The sequence below is a fragment of the Patella vulgata genome, chromosome 6 (genome assembly GCF_932274485.2).
Source record: "Patella vulgata chromosome 6, xgPatVulg1.2, whole genome shotgun sequence".
Taxonomy (NCBI): Eukaryota; Metazoa; Mollusca; class Gastropoda; family Patellidae; genus Patella; species Patella vulgata.
Window position 1 is genome coordinate 27,229,435 of NC_065884.2, and position 18,708 is coordinate 27,248,142.

At 40.0% G+C, this 18,708-nt stretch overlaps 1 protein-coding gene and 1 long non-coding RNA gene across 2 annotated transcripts; both read right to left on the bottom strand.

The window, feature by feature from the left end:
* Positions 1–8,791: 8,791 nt before the first annotated feature.
* On the bottom strand, positions 8,792–11,667 carry LOC126823458 (uncharacterized). The gene is made up of 3 exons (XR_007681172.2): positions 11,545–11,667; positions 11,185–11,249; positions 8,792–9,475 (listed from the first exon to the last, which is right to left on the bottom strand). It is a non-coding gene; the product is annotated as an uncharacterized LOC126823458 (long non-coding RNA).
* A 931-nt stretch (positions 11,668–12,598) lies between these two features.
* On the bottom strand, positions 12,599–18,478 carry LOC130013139 (uncharacterized). The gene is made up of 5 exons (XM_056101725.1): positions 18,367–18,478; positions 17,890–18,006; positions 17,219–17,358; positions 15,468–15,544; positions 12,599–12,611 (listed from the first exon to the last, which is right to left on the bottom strand). The coding sequence occupies exons 1-5, from the start codon at positions 18,476–18,478 to the stop codon at positions 12,599–12,601; spliced, it is 459 nt and encodes a 152-aa protein (XP_055957700.1).
* Positions 18,479–18,708: the final 230 nt, after the last annotated feature.

Here is an 18,708-nt window from a genome sequence, read left to right on the forward strand (position 1 = left end):
AGTTTAAATTAGACACTGGAGCAGAATGTAACGTTATCCCAAAATCCCTGTTTGATAAATTAGCAAATGGGTCGCTATCAAAATCGAGGGTAAAACTAAATGCCTTTGGGGGACATCAGCTGACGTCATTAGGTCGAACTATTTTTGTTTGTCAGTATAAACAAAAATATCATGTATTAGAATTTCAAGTGGTAGAATCAGATGTGCCGTATATTCTTGGTTTAAAGTCGTGTGTTGAGTTGGGTTTGATACAGCGAATATACAATATTACGAATAAAACCGATGTTCCTTTAAATAACTGTGAGAAACCTTTACATGAATATGCTGATGTGTTTGAAGGACTGGGCTGTATTAAAGATATCAAACATCATATAGTTACAGATCCAGCAGTCAATCCTGTTATACACCCTGCCAGAAGAGTACCAGTTGCTATAAGACCAAAGATAAGAGATGAATTGGACAGGATGGAAAATTTGGGAGTTATTTCAAAAGTTAAAGGTCCATCCGACTGGGTAAATAACTTAGTGACGGTTGTTAAGCCAAATAATACACTTCGGTTATGCATTGATCCTAAAGATCTAAACAAAGCCGTTAAGCGTGAACATTTTCCGATGAGAACAATTGAAGAAATAGTTTCGCGAATGCCCCGCGCTGCTGTTTTTTCGAAGTTAGATGCGACTCATGGTTACTGGCAAATTCAATTAGATAGCGAAAGCTCTAAGAAATGTACGTTTAACACACCCTTCGGGCGGTACCAATTCAATCGTCTACCATTTGGTAGTTTCGGCATCTGAAGTTTTTCAATGTGCTATGTCTGGAATATTTGAAGACATAGATGGAGTTGAAGTCATAGTTGACGATATTTTAGTTTGGGGTGAAACTAATGAGGAACATAATTCTAGACTTAAACAGGTTTTACAAAGAGCTCGTGACGTGTGCCTTAAATTAAATAAAAACAAATGTAAATTTGAACAAAGTGAAATTTCGTATACTGGACATTTGTTAACTAAAGATGGTCTTAAGCCAGATAGAAAGAAGATAGACGCGATTAACCAGATGGACAATCCAGTTGATAAACCATCGTTACAGAGATTTTTAGGAATGGTCACATATCTTGCAAAGTGTATTCCTAATTATTCAGAGATCGCTGCACCCTTACGTTTATTACTAGAAAAAGATGTTGAATGGCAGTTTAATTCTGAACAAATCGATAGTTTTGAAAAATTAAAATATTTAGTTTCGCACGCACTACAATATTTTGATGTAAAAACACCTGTGACGCTTTCCGTTGACGCGAGTTCAACTGGTTTAGGGGCAGTTTTACTTCAAGACAATAAACCGATCGCATATGCATCTAAATCGTTAAGTAAGTCCCAAATAAACTATGCGCAAATTGAGAAGGAGATGCTAGCAATTACTTTCGCGTGTGAACGTTTTCACGAATACATATATGGTCAGCGAGTTGTACATATAGAATCTGATCATAAACCGTTAGAGGTAATCCTAAAAAAAACCTTTATATTGTGCACCTTCACATTTGCAAAAAAATGATTTTGAGGGTCCAGAAGTATAGTTTAGATGTAAAATATCGACCGGGTAAAGAATTATGTGTGGCAGATACACTGTCCAGGGCCTGTAGTTCACAGCCGTGTGACACGCGTGATGATGATTATGAGAATGAATTTGGAGTAAACATTCTACAAAGTATACCTATGTCAATACCTAAATTAGAAAAACTTAAAATGTGTATTGATGAAGACACAACAATGCAACAGCTTAAAACATACATATTAAATGGTTGGCCTGATCATATTAGTGGTGTACATGTTGGCGTTAACCCGTTCTGGAACATTCGCGATGAACTGTCATATTATGATGGTGTTTTGTTTAAAGGTGAAAAGGTTATAATCCCTATATCAATGAGACCAGAAATTTTAAATTTAATTCATAAATCACACCAAGGCATTCTAAGAACATCACAGTTAGCTCGAGATGTAATATTTTGGCCAAAAATGGGTGCTGACGTAGAACATATAGTTCAGCAGTGTAATGTGTGTTGCAAATTTCGTCGTCATAATATTAAACAACCTATGCATCGACGAATTCTTCCTAACAGACCGTGGTCTCATGTTGGAACTGATCTATTTGAACTAAATAATAATGCATATCTATTATTAGTTGATTCTTATTCTGTGTTTGTGGAAATTGATCTGTTACGTCATACATCAAGTAGTGAATTAATTCTCCATTGTAAATCTCAGTTTGCTTGTCATGGTATACCTGATGTATTGTATTCAGATAACGGACCACAATTTTCAAGTTTCCTGTTTAAAGACTTTTCGCAGAAATACGATTTCAAACACGAGATATCTAGTCCGCTATATGCCCAGTCAAATGGTTTGGCGGAGAAAAGTGTCCAAACTGTGAAATATACTTTAAAAAAATCTTTTCAAGTGGGACAAGATCCATATTTAGCTTTGTTATTGCTACGTAATACACCACGCGACAATGAATTAGGTTCTCCTGTACAAAGACTAATGGGAAGAAGAACTAAAACGTTGATACCCACTAGTGAATCGTTGTTAATGCCAAATTTAATCAAACCTGATATAGTTCGCGATAGACATAGCGATTTAAAAAATAAACAAAAAGATTACTATGATAGACAATCGAGGACATTACCTGAAATTAAATCGGGTGAAAATGTCGGGTTAAGAGCTAAATTCGGTTGGGAACCGGCAACGGTAATTAAAGAATCGCCAGAACCCCGTTCGTTTATAGTTAGAAATGGTGATGGTCAGATATATCGTAGAACTCGACAACATATTCTCAAAACTAAGGGTTCAGTTCCGTCTGTTAACACTGGTTTAAATGAAGCTAAAACGAAACCGTTATTAAAAAAACCCATTACCGGTAGCAGATAAACAAACTACAAGTGGAGAACAAGGTGTACGAACTTCTCGTGGTAGACTAGTTGTCAAACCCTGCCGATATACAGACACTAAATATTAATATATTGTATATCAATTTATGAAATGTGATATAGTGTAGTTTACGCGTATTTAATCTTTTGTAAAAAAAGAAAGATGTAATATAGTGTCCAGATAATCAAGACTATATGTATCTTGACTATATAAGATTTAAGGGTCTGGGTAATCTGGATGATATATAGCGACACGGGACCTGAGGTTGCACGGGTGGATGCACCTGGGTGAATAAAAGATATTCAACGCACATGGTTGTTGGTTGGTCATTTTTAGAATGATAGATATTTATTACAGGGGGGCTATGGTATAGTTGTATAGAATGTTATATTTATACGCCCACATGGTATTGCCATTGCCCCTGTCCAGTGCCGGATTAACCGGGGGCCCTAGGTCGTTGAGCATGTGCCCCCACCCCAACCTAACACAAGTGACCAGAACTTACGCAGTTACACATGAATGTACCTACATCAAACCTATTCCGAACATATTCACATCGCTTTTTGCGCAACTGAGATTTTATGTGTGAGGTCCTGTGGTTAATCCGACGATGCCCCTTTCTGTCCGTCAGTTTTCATTTTTTTCTTGCGAACTTTGACATAGGTTTATATTCAAAAGATCTCGGTTCCTTTCGATATTGGTAACGTCGTAGATTTCGGACGCTGGCTGTTCGGATAACCACGTTTTTGGGTTGCGGAGCCTCTAGAGGTCACAATTTTATCCGGTCACAATTTGATGGAACTTAAAATAGATTACAGTATGTTGTCGCCGGTATTTAGCAGTGGGAGGAAACAGGAGGACCCGGAGAAAACCAACGAGTTGTCACGCACAACCGGGGAATCAAAACCACGCCAGTTGACTCAATGATAGATCTTATGATACAGCGCGCACATGCTAACCATTCGGCCATCCCCCCTGATGAGCATCCCAAAGAAAGAATTGAACCCAGGAAATGTTCCCAAAAACGCAACCTGACTTCTGAGATGGTAATGTGTTCTCCATGATTTTCATATAACTCATGCTGCACTTGCTGTTCACCGGGACCAGCCCTATAAAATGCGCCCTCATACCTGGTTGAATCATTCACATTACAACGCCAGCAGCATGACACGACTCACGACAGCTCAGAGGGATCAGACGCTTGGACGACTCGACGCTCGCCACACTGCCCAAGCCGTTACCAATCACTTCCAGGTAATGTTCGGACCATCTGCAGGCTTCGTCAACGCTTTCGGTCTACCAACACCACGGATGATCGCCCCCAAGCTGGTAGACCAAGGGTTACCAGAAGGCGACAAGACCGTCATGTTGTGCGACAGCACGTGCAGAATCCCTTCACACAGGCATCTGAGTTAGCACGTCGGACAATGGGAACATACGGAAGACCCATCAGTACCAATACAGTGCGTCGACGTCTCACCGGAGAGAACATCCATTCCCGTAGACCTTACCGTGGACCGATCCTCACCCCTCGCCATCGAATTGAACGTCTACAGTTTGCCCAACAACACCAGAACTGGCGACACGGGCAATGGAGAACTGTTCTGTTCACAGATGAGAGTCGGTCGACGTGGCCAGCGTTATTCTGACCAATATGTCATGGAACGAGACTCATGTGGAGGTCTAAGCATAATGGTTTGGGGTGGAATCGGCCTGAACCAGAGAGTGGGTCCTGTGGTGTTCCAAAATCTTGGTCCAGGGAGAGGGGCATCATAGCAGGGCGCTACATCGATCAAGCTCTCAGACCCCACGTCATACCACAATTTGCACGTCATCGAAACAACGTTTCCCAGCATGACAACGCCCGTGCCCACACCGCCCGAGTTACTCGGGACTTTCTACAGCAGAACGGTGTCAACGTTATGCACTGGCCAACCCTTAGGCCGGACTTAAACCCGATTGAACATCTTTGGGATGAAATTCAGAGGAGACTCAATAACTCTTAGGCGTTTCTGAGAGTGTGGTTCCAGGTGCCAATGGCGTTCATCAATCGTCTGGTCCACTCCATGTACAGACGCTGCGCTGCTGTTATTGACACTCGCGGTGGACACACCAGATACTGATGTATAGACTGTGTACAGACTCTAAACCTTCTCGTTATGTCTTTTGATGAATTAATCACTAATGTGTCAACATACTGTTCACAAAAAATTGCTTTGATGCATTTATTAAGTCGTTCTCTAGAATAATTTGATTAAAGTGCCTCTCTGATTTTGAAATCGTACTGACGTTTTATTTGCTAAGAAAAGAAAATGAAAAAAAAAAGATCTCGGTTCCTCTCGATATTGGATTATAACTCCTTGCATTATCGCCCTTGAGTATACGAAAAATGGCGTTTTTAGCTTGCGGGCCCTCTAGAGATCACAATTTTTGTTTGATTTTAGAAACCGTTCAAATATATGTAACGTTTACACTTTACACCACAATGACGGTTCGTGAAAATCGGAACCAAAACTGCCCTACAAAATTGTGGACCACCTAGAATTAACAATTGTTATCCGATTTTGATGGAACTTGAAATTTATGTCTATAGCGCCAATATCTCGATTCCTGTCGATTTTGATATGCATGAGACCGTAACGTCATGGATTATGGCCCCTGATACTGCAAAAAATCATGTTTTTAGTTTGTGGACACTGTATAGAGGTCACAATCTTTTGTCTGATTTTGATGAAACTTAATATGTATGTTTACAACCCAGAGATCTGGGTTACTGTCGACATTGGCGCATATTGGATCGTAACTGTCTGGATTATAGCCTTTGGTTGTACGGAAAATCACTTTTTCAGCTTGTTCCTTGTCCATTTCTTCCAAAATCTGGGCGTATTTTGCAACGCAGCCGGGCTAATGAAATCGAACAAACGCCATGAGCTACAAGGAGAATTTTTCTTTAACAGAAATATGTAATATCATACAACTACGCTATAACTGCATTACTCTGGTAGAACAGTAGGACGTTAAGCCCCATTTCATTTCATTTCAAACGCATTACTATGAAGACGACTTCATTGAAAATGTATAACATTATTTCCTGAGCTTTCCAAATTACACAACACAACGTCACGATTTGATGAACAAAACGCCAAATTATGTTAACATTAATATAATTTAACAAAGGGGGATAATGAGAGGGAGAGAGAGAAATGGGGTTTAACGTCCACTCGACACAAACTAAGTCATTTCGGGACTAACATATGATTTAATTTTATTTCATTAATTCGCTTGCGCGTAGGGGTCTTTAGCAGTGGGAGGAAACCCGAGGACCCGGAGAAAACCCACGCGGTTGGACAGGCGACCCCACTCCTTGTCACGTACAACCGGGGATTCGAAACCATGCCAGTTGAGTCAATTACAGGTTTTATGATACAGCGTGCACGTACTTACCATTCGGCCATCCAACCCCCCACGCTAAGCCATTCTCAAAATAATCTGTTCATTCTAAACATACATGGGTATCTTACATGTACAAAAAGATTCGACAACGTTATCTAATTATTATGATTTTTCACTACATTTGAAATAAACAGTTTACGTATTTCAAACATGACTTTGGTCAACACTTAAGTTAGAAATGGTTCCACTACTAATGTCTTCCGCCTTGCTCAAGCCGCAGTATATGATCGTTCTAAGGACTTCCTTTGGGCAAGTTTATTTTAGTCATTTGTCTACAAAAAAGTTACTGGCCTATAACGAACTCCCTTAATTTCCATTTAAACTGATCCAAACTGTATTGTACTGCACACCGCTTAACATAAAATAAACCAAGCCTGACCTCATATGTTCATAATAAATCCAACCGCTACGCGATATTTCTGTCGTTTTTAAAATGGCCACCGAACCAGAATTAGGGACACGCACGTGATTTCACGTCACCTCAAAAATATATAAAAACGGTTCGTTGGGATAATTACTTATTTCCATGCAGAGAGAGAGAGCTACAAACCTGCATACATACCCCAGGGCTCGAACACAATTGCCACAACACAATCTACTCAACAACAAACAGTTGCTCAACAGACAAATGCAATTGTAACGTCCACTCAAAGCAAACTATGTCATTTCGGGACTAACATGGTTTAATTTTTATTTCAATAAAAACCCACGAGGTTAGACAGGTTGTTACGTACAACCGGGGAATCGAAACCACGCGCTAACCAGTTCGGCCGTCCAATGTGTTGAAAATTTTGCAAATGAAGCTACTTTTACAGTCTCGTAGAGTGTATCACTTGTAGAGGTGGAAAAGACAAGTACCGCCGCTACAAATATTGCAGGTATACTTAGGGTTACTCCCTTAAACGAAAACATAATAGGTGCGAAATGTAACCCAACATTCGCTAGTATTTAGAGGGGACCTTATCCTATGCTCATTATTTTTTTTTTTATCTATTTCATTAAATAGTTTAACTACGCGGTTTTCGAAATGAAGCATGTTAAAAATGCCTCAGATGTTATATAAATCATTAATTAGACTTTATTTACATGTCAAGCCCTTAATCAACCCTCTAGACTATCGGATGGTTTAGATTTTCAACGAATGTCACACAATTGCCAGTTAGTAATTTGATAAAGGAGCGGCAGGAGGGTTATAATGCGATTGGTTAAAATGTTGACGTTAAAACTGTTTCAACCCAATTGTACAATGTTCACGGTACCTGTGAAGATGCAGACTCTCTAATTGGTGTCTGTTACAGTGCAAAGCAATCTCGAATTGAAACGGCTACAACCCGTTTAGAAAGTATATCGACAAGAACAATATGTACTGAACCAAAGCAATTTACGGATCAGTAACCCTACCCCAATCAGTACCGATATTTTAAATTCTGAATTTCAATAACTTAAAGGGGTTTCTATGAAAGTTAGGGGATCAATGTCATAGTTCAAAAATTTTAATTAGAGAATTATGTTCTTTCACCATTATTTTAAGCATAAATGTCGTTAGACAAACGTGGAATTCTCAATGCATAGGGGCGAAGTGGTACGCATACTAGGAATGTATGGTATTCTATATTTGTCAATGTTATAGTTCAAAGCTATAAGAAAATCATGTTCTTTTCCCTATTATTTTGCGCATAACTGGCGTCAGACAAACGTGGAATTCTCAGTGGGAGCGAAAGAGTAAGTATATCGGGAATGTGTGGTGTTCTCTACTTGTCACTTAAAGCCCCGCCCTTTTAAAATTATATTTCATTTATAGATTGGTTTCTTTTCGGGAGATTTTGTTATTGTTTATATATATTCTACTTTTTTTTTTATAGAAATGTATACTCAATAGTACAATAAATATTGCGAAATTATACGATCTGTTACCTTTATCAACTAGTACAGGGATGGTCTTGAAATGAAATGAAATAAATGGACTTTAACGTCCTACATTTCTGCTTCACCCGGTCTACTGAAGACATGCATAATCATTCATGTATATACGCGGTACATTTTGACCGGACAGCAGCACTACGCCTTATGGTTGTGTCGAATTTCAACACTGAAGGGTTATTTTACGTGCACGATAACGTGTACACAAGAACGCGGTTTTCCATAGCTTCCGAACGAATAGACACAGTTCTTTGTCAGACCCCCGACATTCCTGTGGGATTTTACAAAAAGAAGCATTTGAATCATGTACTTTATCGTACTTTAATCAAAATAACATGAAAAGGACACTGTTTTTTTCCTTTAAAAATATGAATATTTATTTAGTTAAAACGAATTGTTATTCCAATATGTACATCGGTTTCTGTATTCTAATAATAAGTAGATGACAATAACGGCTATACGAACCAATTTTTCGAAGTATTCTAAGCCTCCTATTTAAGCACTGCCCGAAATTAATGAATGCGTTCTTGTCATAATCAGTGTGAAAAGAAACGAAATGGCTTTTAACATCCTTGTCTGTTCCATCCGGGCAAATGAAGATGTGCATACACCATGCAGTGTGGTATGAGTGAACATTTTGCCTGGACAGTGGCGCTATGACCGACTTGTATTTCAAATGTTTACTGCCAAGGGTTTATTTTAATGTATGCCAATATGTACATTTCCCTTGGGTTTTCGTACCATCCGAACAACTAGACGATTCTCCTCGCAAGGTCCCTCGTTCTGCACCGCTCATACGGGGAACCACATTCCGAAGTATTTTCTCAACCATGTTGATCTGCGTCTTATGAGTATCAAATTTGTTCGTTTTGTAATCCGTGATAACCGTTGAATGTAATATTTACTCTTTCCGATGGACAATATCTACAATTGTGATGGTGTTAATGTTAGTGACTTAGCAAACGCATTCTTTAATTCTAGATGGCGTCCAAAAAGAGGCCCATAGAATCTTTATATAAGTTGATTCCCGTTGCTGTCATCGTTACCTATTCACAGTTAAAATATAAAAATAGGTGTTCCACATCCTTTGGGGAGTCAAAGGAAGCTCGTGAAATTGATGACCAGAACTATATTACCATATACCAACACCAACGCACATATAACGTCTCATGCATCTTCTGTAAAAACAAGAATATTTAAATAACTCATGTGAGTCCACGTCTAATGATTAAACTCAAACACATAATATATTGTCAGTGAGTGCGTACAAACCAAAGACCGAAGATAAAATACCTATTGAACAGTTCATGGAGTCTTTATTATTTAGTATTATCATGAGATAAACATCAAGGAAAAGACTCTAAACGAGGGTCTCAATGCGATTTCAGTTGAAATGTTTTAGGGATACTTCGGGAACAAACCTTCAAGAAATTCAAAATTGACGATTGCCTTTGCTGTTCCCTCGACGTCGGGTTGAGGTATGAGTAGAAATTACCCCCACCCCTGTCTGCTTGTTTTTCTTTCATCAAGAACATCTTTAAAATTCTTTATATTCCTTGGTAAATCATAAACAAAAATATCAAAACATGAAACACTAAAATAAAGTATTTGGTATGAATTCGTTTTATATGCCTACATGCCAGTTTGGTCAAATAATATCGCCGCACTCTACCTTAGCCTATTCACAGTTACTTGCAGCCAGAACCAAGTCTATTAGTGTCTTCTATTTTAGGTCTTTGATTTATATACAGTTTACTTTCAATAGATTGACTTGATATAAACAACATTTTACATTATATATTAAAGGCCCATTTCAAGAACAATTCAGACAGGAAATCTAAACTTTTCCCATACAATTTAAAAAAAACCTAATGAAACGTAAATACACGAATTTATATTTTTGATTTCTCGTGTCCGGTATGGTTTAATTTTCCTGTCAATATAAACTCCAGTATGCTCTATCATCGTTTATGGGCGTGTCATCATATATTCAGCTTAGCTTCCGGTAACTGAGATATTTGAGGATACAATCAGGTGAGGCCTATGATCTTCTGATTCCATCGACCCTCATATGTATTCAAATGAATGTTCACTAGTTGATTGCATTCAACATATCAATCCTTACATTAACGAAATGAAATGAAATGGGGTTTAACGTCCTACTGTTCTGCTCCTATACTGGGCTAATAAAGAGAGGCATACGCCATGCAGTGTGCTATGAGGGAAATTTTGCCCGGGCAGCGACACTATCGCCTACTCTTATATCGAATTCCAACTGCCAAGGGATCTTTTACGTGCATTCCAATGTATACACGGGACCTCGGTTTTTCGTCTCATCCGAAGGACTAGACAGCTGTCCTTGTCAGGCCCTTCGTCCTGCACCTTACATTAACACTAATTACATTTAACTACGATGAAACTGGACACGAGGCTTTAAATTGTTTTCTAAATAATAAATAAAATATTGTTAGAACGCTGTATGCAGATCGACGCCAGCGAACATGCCAATTGCAGGCTGAATGTTATGCGTCAAGTCTGTACGAATATTTGCTTTGCACATGCTGTCGATTCGCTCGTTACGCTAGCTTGCTGCAGGCTGCGGGAAGTACTACTTCACTTATCGTATACAGAATACTATCTATATGCGTTCCAATAGCAACACAGTACTTCATCTTCATTCATTTTGCGACCAATCTACAAAAATGTTGTTTTCTGTAGTCACATGTAACAATGCTAAGGAAGATAATGTTCGCTAGACAACCGCGTCCCCGCCTCCGCTAGTTCGAACTGTCAAGGGCGCGTGCACCTTGGATATATTTATGAACTTTGTATGTTTTATGGTGGGCCTCTTATTGAGCGAAACATTTTACCATAGATATACGTTTACCATTTATCTTATGTCAAAAATCAGTTCACTTGTTTCTCCGATAAACTAGATGGCAATTGCATTACCTACAATAGATGAAAAGCAAAATGAATAATAGGCTAATTACCAACTTTTTACTATTCAATTCATTTTACACGGTGAAAAAAAAAAATAGTAACTGGATATAAAAAAAAATACTTTAATAACTCTTTCTGTTATTGTTATGTCATTTGGAGATTTCAAATTTTAATAAGGATTCTGTCAATTAAGCGAACACGCCGCTAGTTATTGTATGCTGTGCATGCTTGCTGCCACAAAGAATAACCACACAGACAAAAACAAACGATAACACCAAATTCCGTTCGAAGAAATAACACTTACCCAGCTGTTCCTGGCCTGCAACATTTTGAATAGCAGAAGAACCGCTTGGTGCAACAACTGCTTGATGGACCGTTGTTGTAGGGTTATTAACCCAGCGTGGATCGATAGCTACTTGGTGAAAACCGGTTCCTATATAACGTTAAAGAAAATAATGCATTTTAAGATTACAGTGTTCGTCAATCTTACATTATGGGTTATAAGTTACATGATTTATGTCAATTGAGATCATTACACTATTTAACTATATCAAAGTAGTTAAATCTCTTTGCTTTAGATCAAAACACATTATTAACCTCGTGATTAAGCCGAAGTCGGCTCATTACTAATTATAAACTACCAGACAAGAAAGTTGACACATGTAAATCTAATAATTTAGACATTATCAGAATAAATTTGACAAAATACACCCTGTGTATACACCGCAGTCACTGAACGCAAGATAAAACCAGGATTGTGAACAATTTCTCGAGGTGCATGTGCATGATTGTTGCATAAATTCCTGAGATGCACAGATTAACACTGAAAGAACTGGAGAGGGTTATTGGGATGGCACTGGCAAATTACAAAAACGCTCCACTGTAGCCCAACCGCCATCAGCAATGTTTTCTGGCGGTTTCAGCAAACAGGTCGAACTCAAGAGCGACCAAGATCCAGAAGGTCACCACTCCAGCTGAAGACAACTATATCCGGGCAATTCACCTCCTAAACAGGTTCGTGACTGCGACGGCAATGGCGGTCATAGTATTGTTTTGTTACACCTCATCAGCAAACAGGGGGTCTCCCGACGGCACCGCATTGCTGGTATAAGAGCCTACCGAATATTTCGATGAATGATTTTGAGCTCTCAGCACGGGTTACAATGGACAAGAACTGTACGTCGATGGCAGCGTGCTCTTCCCAGATGAAAGTCGCCTCAGCCTGTTCAGAAATGATGGTCATGTTCGTGTGTATCCCCGTAGAGGGGAGAGATTGGCAACTAGCTGCACAAAAGATGTTCATCCTTATGATGGAGGTGGCGTTATGACATGGTAAGGGATTTCTGACCAGCTTATTATCATTCGTGGAGACTGGCAAAAGATACAGAGATGAAGTTATGTGTGCAGTGTCATTTATGCAACAGTAACTGAGGCATCGGACAACCCCTCTCGCAAACCGACATCAACTTGAGCAATCGTTTTTGCAAGAATGGCAAAAATTTCCCAATGACGTCATAAGACGGCTGACGACATCCACGAGGAGACGCGTTTTCTCATGTATCGCGGACGCTATTAATGATCAGACTGCATAAGGACTTATTCGAGGGCTTCTTCTTGACTCACGTGTGTGTAAGTATTTATCTAGAAACCATTGATTGTTAAACCCGACTTGTAGTCACACTATTGTTGATGTTTTGATTTTTGCTCCGACATCAGAAACATATTATTCCGCTCAATAAAATATTCAACATTTAAATCAAAACTGTCTTTGTCTTTTCTATGGAACATGTACCGGAATTGTCAACTTTGTTTTGCTCGGTAGTTTATAATAATAACTTTATGGATAACATTCACTGGGTTAATTAACTGCAACGTTTCAAAGAGGGCACTCTCAACGTTATCAAGCAATGATACAATGAAACATGCTACAGAAGGTTATATACAAACGGGTAACAATAAACTAATTAACTATTTACAGAAACAGAAGTCATTCAAAGCCATTTGGTAGTTTAGTTTAGACGTTTGGCTTACAACATCGATAGAGGAGCATACATTTGGCTAGATCACAACACCAGCTTTATCTATGGGTGTTCAGGTTCATTCGCCATACGAATAGGTGAATAAAAGGGCAATACATTGAATAATGTTTATTATATCGCTATGACTTAAAGTATTGTTTCTAATACTGGCTCTGAATGCACACATTTGTCTTTATTTATTAGTTTAAAAGCCTTTATGTCTTTGTATTTTACAAAACAATATACTGTCTCTCAATACTACATGTAAGACTAAAATAAGTAAATATCAATATCACAATTACCTTTATTGCCATTAGCAAGGAACGTGGATACCCCAACTGGTGTTGGCCCATTGGCGGATGTAAACATAAAATTTCCGAAAGACGTGGCTGGGGATACAATCGTTGGTATTGTATTTGATCCTGAAGCAGCGCCAGAGACAGCATTTGCAGGAGAAATTAGATTCTTAATTGAAGTTTGTTTGTTTGCGTTATTCCCCACCGCAGTTTGTGTAATTAAAGACTGGCCTGTTGCAGATGACATCTGATTTCCAGTCGAAACAACTGGAGGATTTATTGAAGACTGTGCTATATTTCCAGAAAGAACTGTCATTGTAATATCGGGCACATTCAAACCATTTGAAGTCACCTCCGGTGCAACGCTGTTAACAGTGTTTCCAGACTGCGTGTTTTTAAATGGTTCCACTGATATTGTTGTTGGGTTACTTGCTGTGCTATATGTTGGATCAACAGAAACACCTTTTGAAATCCTAAAATTTGTAGGCGAAGCACGTAGTAAAGACTCTAAAGAATTTCCTTTCTCAGTTATCGCATTTGTATTTATTGAGCTTCCAATCGGAGATCCAGCTAGACTATTGGAATGACTAGGAAATGCAGAGATCTGAAAATTTGTTCTTGAGGATTGTGGTGCTGTACTACCTGTAGACACAGCACTTAAAACTGAATCGCGAAGTGGTAAACTGGTGGCTGTATAGAATAAACCCGTTGAGATATCGTGTAATGAGGAAATGGTCGTGTAACTTGGTAACGTTGTCGGGCTGGAAGTGGTAATTGGGAATGCTTGGGTCGATTGACTTGCGGAAGGTATAGTATGATTTATAGTAGACGGAACAGCGATAGTTGTAATTTGACCAATAGAAGTCACTGGTTGGTTTAAAAATGCGGCACTTACAGAAGCAGTTTGGCTATTAGGTGTTGTAGCTGATGCCCCAATAAATGCTGTTCCACGAGAAGACTGACCAGTAGAAAGCGCAGACTGACCTGTAGATGATGTAAACTGACTTGTAAATTGTTGGATTGTAGTTTTTCCTGTAGCAGCCTGGCTTGTAGCAGGTGCGGTTGCCCCAAAAGATGATATATTAGCAGAAGATGCAGTTTGAACTGTGGGTGGTATAGTATGGATTGTAGAAGATGGAGTTGTAGTTTGCACTGTAGTTGAAGGAGATGCTGGTTGACTTACTGTAGGTACAAGACCAGTATTGGATGTAGTTTGGTTTGATGATGCGGTAGCTGAAGAAGGAGTTTGGCTTAAAAATATTGGACCAATAGATGCAGTTTGTCCTGTGGTAGCCTGGCTTGTAGTAGGTGGTGGTTGGCTTACAACTGAAGCTGTTTGACTAGTCGATGAAGCAGCGGTTGCCCCAAAAGATGATATATTAGCAGAAGATGCAGTTTGACTTGTGGCAGGTATAGTATGGATTGTAGAGGACGAGGACGGAGTTGTAGTTTGTCCTGTAGTTGAAGGAGATGCTGTTTGACCAGTACTGAATGTAGTTTGGTTTGGTGACGCGGTAGTTGAAGAAACAGTTTGGCTTGATGATATTGAACCAGAAGAAGATGCAGTTTGTCTTGTAGTTTGTCTAGGCGGTGATTGGCGTAATGTTGAAATTGTGGTTGCTCCAAAAGATGATGTACCATCAGCAACTGGACCAACAGAAAACGCAGTTTGACTTGTGGACGCAGGCTTCGTAGATTGTTCAGTAGTTGATGAATTTTTAAGATATGATGTTTGACTTATTGAAGATGTAAGACCAGTATTAGACGTAGTAATGGTTGTTCTACCAACAGAAGGTACATGCGGGCTTGGTGTAGCTGGCATATTAGTAGACCCAATTTGACCAATAGCAGAAACTGTAGATTGGGATGTGAATGATGTGGCCTGGTTTGTAGATTGTTGAATTGTAGTTTGCCCCGTAGTTGCTGGGCTTGTAGCAGGTGGCTGTTGGTTTACTGATGAGGATGTTAGGCTAGTAGTCGAAGTTGAGGAAATAGGGTTTGTAGTTTGTCCTGTAGTTTCTGAAGTTGTGGCCGGTTGGGGCTGGCTTACTGTTGAAGCTGTTGAGCTAGTAGCCGATGTTGCTGTTGCCCCAAAAGATGATGTACCAGATGATCGACCAACAGAAGACGCAGTTGGAACTGTAGAGGTAGGGTTTGTAGTTTGTCCCGAAGCTGCTGGGTTTGTCGGGGATGCTGTTTTGCTGACCGTAGATGTAAGACCCACACTGGAAGCGGTAATCGTTGTTCCACCAACAGTCGGTACAGTTTGGCTTGTAGGAGATGTTGCTAAGACCCCAATAGACGATTTCCCACCAAAGATTGGACCAGCAGAAGATGCAGTTTGACCTGTAGATACTGGGTTTGTAGCGTGTCCTGTAGTTTGTAATGGGCCAACAGAAGGCGCAGTTGGACCTGGAGAGGTAGGGTTTGTAGTTTGTCCCGAAGCTGCTGAGCTTGTCGGGGATGCTGTTTGACTGACCGTAGATGTACGACCCGCACTGGAAGCGGTAATCGTTCTTCCGCCAACCGACGGTACAGTTTGGCTTGTAGGAGATGTTGCTGAGGCCCCAATAGATGATTTCCCACCAGAGATTGGACCAGCATAAGATGCAGTTTGACCTGTAGATGCTGGGTTTGTAGTTTGTCCTGTAGTTGCTGGGATAGTGACAGGCGATGCTTGGCTTAGTGCTGAAGCTGTTTGGCTAGTAGCAGAAGCAGTGGTTGCTCCAAACGATGATGTAACAGCAGAAGACTGAGTTTGTCCTGTGGATTGTATAGTATGGCTTGTAGAGGTTGAACTTGTGGGAGATGGTGTTTGGCTTACTGTAGATGCAAGACCAGTACTGGACGTGGTTATGTTTGTTGAGCGAGAGGAGGGTGTACTTTGGCTTGTTGTAGGTGGCATATTAGTGGATATTGTTTGGCCAATATCAGATATTGTTAGGTTTGATGAAGCGGTAGTTGAAGAAGCAGTATGGCTTTTAGATGAAGACGCAGTCTGGCTTGTAGATGGTGTAGTTGGGGCCCCGATAGATGTTGTCCCACCAGACATTGGACCCGTAAAATGCGCAGTTTGAGTTGTAGATACCGGGATTGTAGTTTGTCCTGAAGTTGCAGGGCTTGTAGCAGGTGATGATTGGCTAACTGTTGAAGTCACTGGGTGGTTTGACACTGCAATATTTACAGGAGACGCCTGGATAAAAGGTGATATCCCAACAGATGCTATTCCACCAAAAGACTGAACAGTTGGTTGTGCAGACTGATCCGTGAATAATGTGGGCCTGCTGGTAGATTGTTGTATTGTAGCTTGTCCTGTAGTACCAGCAGAAGATGGGCCAGTAGAAGACGCAGTTGGGCCTGTAGAGTTAGGGTTTGTAGTTTGTCCCGTAGTTGCTGGGCTTGTAGCAAATGTTGTTTGGCTTACTGTAGATGTAGGGTTTGTAGTTTGTCCTGCAATTGCTGGGGATGTTTGGCTTACTGTAGATGTAATACCAGCACTGGATGTGGTAATAGTTGTTCCACCAACATTTGGGCTCGTTGTAGATGGAATATTACTAGTTGTCATTTGGTCAATTGCAGAAACGGTTTGGTTTGATGATGTGGCAGTTGAAGAAGCAGTCTGGCTTGTAAAAGATGTTGTTGAGGCTCCAACGATATTTATTGCAGCAACAGATGTTGTATTCTGGCTTGTTGGAGATGGCATATTAGTAGATATAGTTTGGCCATTAGTAGAAACTGTTTTGTTTGATGAGGTGGTAGTTGAAGAAGTTGTTTGACTTGTAAATGATGTAGTTGCACTAGCCGAGGGTCCATTTCGTTGTGATGTAGGTGTCACGTTAGCAGATGCAATTTGGCCAACAGAAACACCATTTGAAATCTGAAAATTTGTAGGGGAAGCATGTAGTAAAGGCTCAATAGAAACGGCTTTCCTAGATATCACGTTTGTATTTATCGAGTTTCCAATTGGAGATACAGCTAGACTACTGGAATGGCTAGGAATTGCAGAGATCTGGAAATTTGTATTTTGGGATGGTAGTGCTGTACTGCCTTTTGACTTAGCACTTAAATTTAAAGCTGTAGATCCAATGCTAGTACCGGACATGGCACTGTTTGTTGCACCAACCGAGGGTACATTTTGGTTTGTTGTAAATGGCATATTGGTAGATGTAGATTGGACAATAGAAGAAACTGTTTGGTTTGATAATGCGGTAGGGTTTGTAGTTTGTCCTGTAGTTCCCGGGATTGTTGTTTGGCTTACTGTAGATGTAAGACCAGCACTGGACGTGGTAATAGTTGTTCCACCAACATTTGGGCTCGTTGTAGATGAAATATTACTAGTTGTAATTTGGCCAATAGCAGTAACTGTTTGGTTTGATGATGCGCCAGTTGACGAGGCAGCCTGGCTAGTAGAAGGTGTTGTTGAGGTCCCAACAGATTCAGTCCCACTAGTGACTGGACCAACAGAAGAAGCAGTTTGGGCTGTAGATACTGGGTTTGTAGTTTGTCCTGAAGTTGTTGGACTAGTGACAGGGGGTGATTTGCTTACTGGTGAAGCTGTTTGGTTAGTAGACGTAGCAGTGTTTGCCCCAAAAGATGATATAACAGCAGAAGATGGAATTTGTCCGGTGGATGGTATAGTATGACTTGTAGAGAAAGGGATTATAGTTTGTCCTACAGTTGCTGGGCTTGTAGAAGATGGTGTTTGACTTACTGTAGATGCAAAACCAGCACTTGACGTGGCGATATTTGTTGCACCAGCAGAGGTTGTATTTTGGGTTGTTGTAGATGGCATATTAGTAGATATAATTTTGCCATTAGCAGAAACTGTTTGGTTTGATGAGGTGGTAGTTGAAGAAGTAGTTTGACTTGTAGATGATGTAGTTGCACCAGCCGAGGGTGCATTTTGTCTTGTTGAAGATGTCATATTAGCAGATGCAATGCGGCCAACAAAAACACCATTTGCGATTTGAAAATTTGTAGGGGAAGCATGTAATAAAGGCTCTACAGAAATGGCTTTGCTAGACATCACGTTTGCATTTATTGAGTTTCCAATTGGAGATACAGCTAGACTATTGGAATGACTAGGAATTGCAGAGATCTGGAAATTTGTACTTGACGATGGTAGTGGTGTACTGCCTTTCGGCTTAGCACTTA